General features: G+C 55.1%; 1 protein-coding gene across 1 annotated transcript in view; it reads left to right on the top strand.

Moving 5' to 3' along the window:
* Window positions 1-9,980, top strand: part of DOCK1 (dedicator of cytokinesis 1) — a 570,389-nt gene that overhangs the window by 556,784 nt on the left and 3,625 nt on the right. Inside the window, exons 50-52 of the mRNA XM_010859569.1 lie at window positions 1-55; window positions 3,968-4,121; window positions 6,784-6,941. Coding sequence (XP_010857871.1) covers window positions 1-55; window positions 3,968-4,121; window positions 6,784-6,941 — 367 coding nt within the window. The remainder of the gene's footprint in view (window positions 56-3,967; window positions 4,122-6,783; window positions 6,942-9,980) is intronic.

Below are 9,980 nucleotides of genomic sequence, written 5' to 3'. Positions count from 1 at the left end.
TAAACCCACCGACATTCCCCTGCAGCAATCTGAGGCTGTGATCCTTTCAGAAACGGTAATTTCACAGGGAGCTCTCCCTCGCTCCTCGGTAGCTGCCGCAGGGGGCCTGTCTTTGCTCCACACTTTGCCGAGGGGGCTGTCCATCAGATTTCACTGAATGGGCTGTGAACAGTCATCTGAGAATCCAGGGTCTCTTGCATCCCTGCCCTTGTGTAACAGATGCTCCAGGACATCAGAGGCTCAGAGCAGGCCCGCGTCTCTCTGGAGGATGCTGGTCTTCCCCTCCATCCCCCCATCCTCCAGGGCCGGGTGCGGGGGAGGGGGGCAGCCATCAGCGGGACCCACAGGGTTCCGGGCTCCGCAGCAAAGTGGGGCTCACTCATTAGACACCCAGATGTCTCAGGAGATGAGCAGGGTGCTTGTGTTGTCAGGAAACAGTAATTCCAGGCCAGCGAATGCCGTTCCCCCACCCTCTCCTGACCAGAAATTGTAAGCCGGTGTTCGGCGGGAGTGTTATAATCCGCTCAGCTAGAGTCCCAGAGCCCCTTCCCACAGGTTCTGCCAGCCATACGCGGTTCTGTGTTATCCTCCTCGCCTCATTTGTTCCATGCTTAAATCCCTTGGCCATCTTTCACAAGGATTTGGGGGGACTTAACTCATGCTGGTCAGTTGACATTAAAAACGGATCCCAGGGACTCTCGTTCATTCCAGAGACCAGGGTGTGTGGCAACAGGGAAAGCCAAGTGCACGCTCTCCTCCCTTCCTGGGCTGGGGCGGGGGTGGGAGGGATGCCAGCTGACGCTCCCAGCAGTGTGTCGCAAACTGAGGGCAGCTTCTGGGCTGAACTTTATTCAGAACGTGCTATTTGTAGACTGGAGACAAAGCAAAGAGGAGGCTCTCTCAGGCCATCAGCTTCAGAGGTTAAGTTGGGCCTGGAGCTACCACCTCCTTGCAGTGGAAGGCCGTTTGCATCTACAGTGCCCAAGAATGTGCCTGCCCTGGGCAGAAGCCCCCGACCCCTGACCCACCCTGGCAGTTACTGAACGGTTGCTTATCAAAGGGCTCAGGTGGGGCCACCGTTTAATAAGACACACTTCACTGCTTGCTTGTATCTTCAACACCGGAAGGCATGTTTCATCCAGACCCTTTGTCATGGAGACCAGCAGTCACGTGCTGCTTGGGTGTCTAGAGGAGAAAGGAGACCCCAGACCACACACGGTCTTCCTGAAGGCGAATGCTCTTGTGAGGCCTTTGGACAGAGCTCTGACTGTGTCTGGGCTGCAGTGTTTCATGGGAGAAGCAGGCGGCCCAGGGTGCAGGGCTCAGGAAGGGACTGGCCGCTGGCTGGCACTCAGATGTGACCTCACGTGGTGCTATCCAGAGGTTTCTCATGACGCCCCTTCCCCCCCCCCACCACTGTGGGCTCCGTCTACTCTTCTGGAAAGCCGAGTGGCCAGCGACACTGCTGGGGCTGACCAGCACCCCCTTCCTTCTCCCGAGTGTCCAGACACCCTACCCTAGATGGGCAAACTAACAGCAACATTTTTTGAACATTTGCTAAGTGCAGACCTTGAGCAAGTGTGTCAGACATTTTTCTTTGAGCTCTACTTTAAGATGGTGAAGCGGAAGGCCTCAGAGAATTTGAGCCAAGTGGCAGAGTTGATCCAAATCAAGTTCTGTGACAAGAAGACAAAGGATGTGCCAGCTTCGGCCATCGTCACAGTATAAGTTCTGTCCCTCCCCGCTGTGGTCCCGCTCTCCTGCAGAGACAGGCTGAGTTCAGCCCAAAGCACCACTCCCACCCCCCGAACTCCAGCGGGCCCGAGTGCTCTCCAAAAACGCAGCAGAACCCACCGAGGTCAGGGCACAGAACCTTGACCCCTGCTGTCAGCCTCTGAGGAGTCTCAGAATAGCCACAGCTGCAGTGCTAGGGGCCAGGCATTCTGGCTTCTTGCCGGAGGCAGGCTGGCTGTTCTTGGTCTAGCAAGGTCCCAGTCTGTCCTCTGGGTGACAGGTGCTGACAAGGTCTCTGGGTCCAGCTGGGCACCTGGAGTTTCCCGTTCAAGCCTTCATGTGCCCGTGACCAGCCGGGTGCTGCAGGACAGAGTGGGTTGGCAGGGGGCAGGGGTCTCAGGGAGCGAAGATGACTGAGTGGCAGCAGCAGCCCCATCCCCAGGGTGGTGCCCTGGGCCCCTGGGGTTGCTGCACTCTGGGCACCCACCTGCCCCCTCTCCACACTTCTGCAGAGGTTTTTCTCTACTTCCTGTTTGGGGCTGAGTTCAGCTTCCTACCTGAATTCGCATCATCAGCAATGTCATGACCTCTAGTTGAGCCTCTCAGGACCTGGAGGGGGGAGGGGCCCTCCACGTGCCATTTGCATCTCACCAGTAAACCATCCCCTGCCCCTTGAACTGTCAGGATGTCCCCTGATGGGAAGGGAAGGGTGGGAAGAGCACCCTGGATCCATCTTCAGTCCCCACATACATGCACCCAAGGGGAGCCCTAAGCCCAGCCAGGCTGTCCCAGGCCTTCCACAGCAGGTGGGCTGTTTCTGCAGATGGGCGGTGACACCTGGACTCCGGGATCTGCTTTGTTGGCATAGGACAGTTCCAGAAGCCAGCCTGTTGGCCAGTGTCCCCTCAACCACACTGCTTACAAAAGGATTTAAGCCTTCCAGCCTCCCCCTGCCTTTGCAGACCACCCAGTGGAACACGCTGCCACCCACCCACTCTGCAGCTGGCCCTCACCAGCAGGCCCATCCGCACCCCCTACCCCGGGAGCCAAGCCCGAAGCCCTGCCCATCCTGGGGCCTAAATCTTGATTCTTCTTTCTCAGCTGGGTTAATAACTGTCCTCGTTACTCCTACCTGAGAGTATTTTGGACTGCTCATGTTCCCTCAGACTTGACGATCTGAGACCAAGTTGTAAGACGTAGAGAAATAAAAATTCCCAATGTTACAGACATGGGAAAAGGCTTAGCTGCTTTAAGTCAGGTGCATCTGAAAGTCAGAGATGGGGAAGACAAATGCAATGAGAAGTAGAAAGAATTCCTATTCAGTCGTAGCATAGCCTGAGAGAAGAAAGAGAAGGTGAATGAAGGAATCCTTCAGCAAGTTTCTAGACTTTAACACACCTTCCAAGAAAGGCCAAGAAATTAGTCCCCTGGGGCGTTCTGGTCACTGCACAGGTCATTGAGTCCACTCCCAACCCGGTGGGGCTCTCCCCAACACCAAGTGCCCTCGTCACATTCCTGTTCAGGAGACACGGATGTGTCATCCCCCCCGACTGTGTAAGGAGACTGGGGTGAGGCCTGGGTTAGTTTGCCGGGACCGCAAGAACGGCATCCCACAGGCTGGGTGGCTTCAGCAGAGGCTGATGGTCTCACAGTCTGGAGGCTGGACGTCCAAGGCCAAGGTGCCAGCAGGGCTGTCTTCCTCTGAGGCTGTGGTGGGGAGTCTGTTCCAGCCCCTCGCCCAGCATTCCCCTCTCCCTGCATCTCTGCCTTCATCTTCACATGGCACCGTCCCGTGTGCTTGTGTCTGGGTCCGAATCTCCCCACTTTATAAGGACACCAGTCACACTAGATCAGGATCTGCTGTAACAGCGACACCCGACGTTGACCGTCGGCAAGACCATGTTTCCAGATGTGGTCATCTGCACCGGCGCTGCAGGTCAGGATTTCCACAGAGGAATTGTTGAAGTGACATTAAGTCAGCCCAGTGTCTGCTCAGGGCTCAGCGGCTCAGTCATACCCGACTCTTCCTGACCCCATGGACTGTAGCCCACCAGGCTCCTCTGTCCATGAAATTCTCCGGCCAAGAATATTGGAGAGGGTTGCCATGCCTTTCACCCGGGGATCTTCCAGACCCAGCGATCAAACCCGCATCTCCTGCATTGGCAGGTGGCTCTGTCCCACTGAGCCACCTAGGACAGACCCTAACCACACTCTCTCTGTCCCTCCCACGTAGATCAGCCCTCTGCGGCCCCAGAGACCGAAGAGCCAGGTGATCAACGCCATGGGGGGCGAGCGGCGCTTCTCGGTGTCCCCGTCCTCCCCGTCCTCCCAGTCCACGCCACCCCCGGTCATGCCAAGGGCCAAGCTCAGCTTCAGCCTGCAGTCCAGTAAGTGAGACGTCGTCCCGTGTGAATTCCTGATGTTGTGCTGTGACCTCCCCCCTCTGTTGAAGGCTGTCACTTTAGACCGGCTTCTTTTCAGTCCAGCAGCCGGAGAGAGTGTTGGTGAGCCCCTGACTTTGGGGAGGGTCCCCCGGGACTGGAGCGGGTCAGGCCACAGCTGAGTCCCGTGTTCCTGTGCTCCCTGGGTGGACAGTGCAGGACCCGGCCAGCGCTCCGGACCTCCTGTGTGCTGGGGGTGACTTGAGAGCACGTGGGGCATCCCCCATTTCGTGTCATGAGATGATGCAGCCCACACGGTGGGGAAGGGACCTTTTTGTGTGCAGGAGGAATGGGAAGGAAGGAGCCCTTCCAGGCCGTGCTGAGGGGCTAAGGGTAGAACTTACCTTCCAGTTCTGCCCGATTTCTAGGGCTGCTCAGCATAATTCCTACAGACTTGGTGGCCCCAAATATCAAAAAGTTATTCTCTCGTAGTCTGGAGGCCAGGAGTCTGAAATCAAGGTGTCTCCAGTCCTGCTTCCATCTAGTACAGGGTCCCCAGCCCCCAGGGTCTAACGCCTGATGACCTGAGGTGGAGCCGATGTAGTAATGATAGAAATAAAGTACACAGTAGATGCAATGCCCTTGAATCATCCCCAGACCATCCCCGGCCCCACCCCTGCGTCCATGGAAAAGAGTTGTCTTCCACAAAAAGGTTGGGGACTGGTGTTCTGGTGGACTCCCACAGCCCTCGGAGTTCCTTGGCTTGTATACTCATTCTTCCAGTCCCCTCACCCCTCTCTTCCCAGGCTCTGTGTTTTCTCCTCTTCTTATGGGAAACTGCAGATGGGGTTCAGGGTTCCCCATAAATCCAGGATGATCTCATCTCCAGATTCTTCTGCAAAGACCCTCTTTTCAAAGAAAGTCTAAGGTTCTGAGTGTGTGCTCAGTCGCTCAGTCGTGTCCAACTCTCTGCGACCCCATGAATGGCAGCCCACCGGGCTCCTCTGTCCGTGGGATTTTCTGGGCAAGAACACTGCTGTGGGTAGCTGTTTCCTTCTCCAGGGGGTCTTCCTGACCTGGAAATCGAACCTGCCGTCCCCCGTGTCTCCTGCATTGCAGGCGGGTTCTTTACTGCCGACCCACCTGGGAAGCCCTCTGAGCTTCCGAGTGGATGCGAATCGTGGAGGGATGCCACTGCTACCCTAGTTTTCACCCCTGAAGTCAGGCCAGCCAGAGAGGTGACGTCCTGGCAGGAAGGAGGTGGTAGGAACTGAGGACGCAGCAGACGAGAGAGCCAGGAGGACCCACTGTCCTCCCCGTGGCTGGAGACGGGACGGGGAGCCCGGCCCAGGGCAGTGGTTTGTGCCGGCCGCCAACAGTCGTCCTCAGCTCCTGCTTTCTTCTTGCTGCAAGGGGAGCAGCAGCCATTCCCAAGACTGTCTCTGGTCGGGAGTCAGGGCTACCCCGGGGATGAGCCTCAGGGAGCCAGGCCTTGCTGGGCGTCAGAAGGGAGACAGTCTCCAGGGGGGTGTCCTGGCTTCACTTCATACATCCTTACGCTGTAACCCGAGATCTTCACAAATATTTTATTGATTTTGTTAATAAGTAGTTAATAAATAGGCACGTTGCCGCTGCAGTGGAGGACGCTCTGCTGGTCCCTTGAAATTAAACACAGAGTCACCATTACCCCCAGTAAGCCCACCCCTAGACATTCACCCCGGAGACCTGGACACACAAGACAGTGCGACTTCTACCCTTAAAAATGATTAAAGTGGCAAATTTTAAATAAAGGCCAGAGTAAAAGCAACCAGCCAGCCAGTCAGGAGAGCGACCATTCCATCAGAGGCCACCTTCTCACGCCTCGATTCAACCTCAAGGCCTCCTTATCAATTGACACCCCTCGTCCTAGGGGACACGCTAATGACTCCTAATGACTCTCCATCTGCTGCATCATCGGGTAGGACACCCAACAACAAAAATGCCCGTTTCTGTCTTTAACGTAAAAGGCAGATGATTTCTCAGAGTCTCAACAAAGGCTGAGAAAATATATTGTCCCAATGACCACTCCCCCTTGAAAACGACTGCTTTTCAGTTTACTTAAAAAACCAGCGCTGCTTCCCTTTGAATTGTTTAAAGCCGCAGTCGCAGCGGCCGCTGCCGCTTATGCCTGCCTTTCGCAGGGTCGCGGCTTTTCCTGTTGTGAGGGTTTTGACAGGTAGGTGGGCTGGTGTGAGCTGTGTCGTTGGACTCAGCTGAGTGCAGCTCCCTGTAGGAGGCTGGGGCAGCGACCTGGCGGATTCGGAATGCTCCAGGCAGATATGGTCCTTGTGACCCGCGAGCTGTATAGATGCCCCCATGCGTGGCAGTCGAGGAGGGACCAGAGGGGTCCCAGGTGGATGTGGCTGTTTTTCCAGTGGTCTGATCTACCCTTTAAGCTCGGGTTTCAGCATCCTGTGATTCTCCTTCTGGAACATTCCTTTGCAGGGGACGCAGCCCCAGCCTTCTCTGCCCCCTCCCGATCTCTTCGCTGCCCATTGACGGGCATTTCTGGGGGATAAAGGGTTCCCACTGCCCTGCCACTCCCGAGAGGGCACGAAGCAGCCGTGTAGGGATGCTCATCACTCCCAGTGGGGCTGGGGGTGTGGTTCTCATTCTCGCCCTCTTCCAGGTTTGGAGCTGAACGGCATGACCGTGGCCGGGCTGGATGTGGCTGAGGTTCCGCCCCCTCTGCCTCTCAAAGGCACCAGCACAGACTACGGGACCTTGAACGAGAACCTGGACTTGACGGGCTCACCAACGCCCCCACCCCCTCCTCCTCATCAGAGGGTAAGTCAGGGCTCAGGAACGTGGATCCATCCTCTCTTTCCCTCCACAAGACAGGAGTTCCTCCTCCTTTCCTTCCTGATGTTGGCGTGTTTACTTTGGACAAGCCAAGGCTTGATTTCCAGGAAAGCTGTGGCAGTGGTTAGAACGCGGATGTATGTGGCCTGGGGTTCCTGTGTCATCACCATGGGAACGTACATTCCCAGGGGGACCGTGCAGAGCGGGGAGAATTCCAGCCGGTGGGTCCAGGGGCCACTCTCGTGACCTTGGAGGTCATGGCCCTTGAGGTGCAGTTCTTATGAAAGTTTGGTTTTGAAAAGTAGCTTTTTGTATGAAGACATTTGTCATTTGAAGAAGCTGGCTGACGCCACACGCGGGGGACACGTCGTGCTCCTGGACACTGCCCTTGCCCTGAAGAAGCCCTGGTCCCAGCCTGATTCCAGGCAGCCTCGCTCTCCCACTGGCTGTGTGTGGGTGAGGATGGGTGCGCACCACACAAAGAAACTGTAGCCGAGCACGAGATTTGGCTCCAGCTGGAGCACAACCCAGCTCCTCGAGGCTGCCCGTTCCTAGCCCCGCCTCTAGCCCTGGGACCTATCCCCACCCGCGTAGATTCGGGGTGCTGGCTGTCACCAGCATGATCAGCCAACTAGGGCCCTCCTACGCATCAGTCCTGAGGCTGGTCCCCCCATGGAAGTTGTCATTCATCTGGTCTGATGTGTGCTCACTGCTCAGGCCTCTGGGCCTGCCTACTGATGCAAATATCAGCTAAAACCCTGAAAAAGCCACTTTAACCCGCTGGCAGCTCTAGAAACACTCTTCTGAGGTCCCCCACCTTCTCTCCTGCTTCTCAAGGCTGTGGTCACTCGGGCAGCTCTGTTGTTGGCTGGCCTGGCCACATGCAGAGGTCAGCGTGTGCCTCTGAAATGACCCCACGGTGCCGGGAGATCTGCGTCCAGGTTCTTCCATCCCCCGGCCACGCTGCTCACAGCCCAGTGAAATGGAAGCCTTGCGGGCTGAAGAGGGAAGCAGCCTCCCTGACTCAGGCAATCAATCGGTCAGTCTCCATAAAGTAAGTTGCACAGCAGCCGAGCTCCTGGAGACGTCGGAGACACGAGCTGGCTCTGTGGCCAAGATCCTTTGCATAACAGCAAGGTGTGGGTTTTCTTTCCCCTTCTAAAACAATATAAATCCTATATCCTTCTTTTTTTTTTTTAATGGAAACTTTCTCACCAAGTTTCTTGCAAGTTTATTCTCTCTTCTTGTGAGAGGAGTGAAAAAGACAGGGGATTTATTAACACTGTATTTATTTGACGGGGCTTCCCAGGTGGCTCAGTGGTAAAGAACCTGCCTGCCAGTGCAGGAGACACAAAGGCTCAGGTTCAGTCCCTGGGTTGGGAAGGTCTCCTGGAGAAGGAAAGGGCAACCCACCACAGTATTCTTGCCTGGGAAATCCCATGGACAGAGGAGCCTGGCGGGCTACAGTCCGTGGGGTCACAAAGAGTCGGACACGACTGAGCAACTGAGATCACCACAACACCGTATTTATTTGATTATTGCTTTTGTGTAAGAAAACCAAATAAGCAGTGGGGCTTCGTCTTCAGGGCTGAAGGAATGGATTGTACTTCCAAGGGACTTGCGAATCAGCTCTCTGTCCCTCGAGATTCCACAATGGGGGGCCAGCCCTGGAGAAGGGGCCAGGCAGCTGGAATGGTTGGTAGCAACTGAGGAAGCGTAAGCCTGACCCTTCCCACAGGTTTTAACCACAGGTTAGAATAAAAGGAGACCCAGGAAGCCGAGTGGGCACGTTGATTGGTTGGGGTGTTGTTTTCCTAACAGCGGAGTTAACTGATTCCCTCACCTTTCATACCTGTATTTTACTGGAAAAGCAAGACAAGAATGTCCTCCGGGTCTCCCGACACTGAAAACTCTGAACTTGAAAATGAGAGCAAATCCATTTTTGTTACAGGTCAATTCAGGGGAGACATTTGATGATCTCAGTTTCTGCATTGTATTGTTTTTGTTTAGTTGCTAAGTCATGTCCAACCCTTTTGCAACCCCATGGACTGTAGCCCTCCAGTGTCCTCTCTGTCCATGGGATTTCCCAGGCAAGAATACCAGAGTGGGTAGCCATTGGCTTCTCCAGGGAACCTTCTCCACCCAGGGATCAAACCCGTGTCTTCTGCATTGGCAGGTGGGTTCTTTACTGCTGAGCCACCTGGAAGCCACCGCAGCTGTTAGTGGAAGGGCAAACACACACCAGCTCTGGTTCCATGTGTAAAGGCATTGTGAATGCCACGATATTAATCACCCGAGTCTCCTTGCTCTTGGTCTGCTCTCTGACTCACCTGCAGCATGAGTGCGCCTTCAGGACACAGGCCTGTGGGCCAGGGTGTCATCACCCGGTGTCCAGGGGCTCCTCCCTGGCAGGCCCTGAGATCTGCTGTAGGACTACGATCGTTCGCCTGCTCTGGGGGCTGGTCCACAGCCTCCTGTCATCACCCTCAGACTTGGAGTCAGCTGTCTAGCTGTTGCCACTTTAAATCGTCCTTTCTTTAAAAATGGCTCACACTTACCGTCTACTTCCACACATAAACAAGCAACCGTCTCATCAGACCTGGAAATCAGCGTTTCTTTTGACCATTCTTTTTCTCTTTTTGTCATCATTTTTTAAAAATATTCATTTATTTATTTGGTTCTTAGTTGCAGCACACAGGATCTTTAGTTGTGGCGTGTGAACTCTTAGTTGCAGGATGTGGGGTCTAGTTGCTAGACCGTGGATAGAACCCAGGCCCCTTGCATGGAGAGCGAGAGGTCTTAGCCACTGGGCCACCAGGGAAGTCCCTCTTTTGACCATTCTTACCATGTCTGGGTTGGAAAGATTCCCCTGGAGAAGGAGATGGCAACCCACTCCAGTGTTCTTGCCTGGGAAATCCCCTGGACAGAGGAGCCTGGTGGCCTACAGTCCATGGGGTCGTAAAGAGTCAGACAGGACTTAATGACTGAGCACTACAAATCTATTCTTTTACCTCTCTTGTTACG

The sequence above is a fragment of the Bison bison genome, unplaced genomic scaffold (assembly GCF_000754665.1).
Source record: "Bison bison bison isolate TAMUID 2011002044 unplaced genomic scaffold, Bison_UMD1.0 scf7180017864456, whole genome shotgun sequence".
Classification (NCBI taxonomy): domain Eukaryota; kingdom Metazoa; phylum Chordata; class Mammalia; order Artiodactyla; family Bovidae; genus Bison; species Bison bison.
The sequence above is the reverse complement of the archived record's forward strand: the minus strand, read 5'-3'. Positions and strand labels throughout refer to the sequence as shown.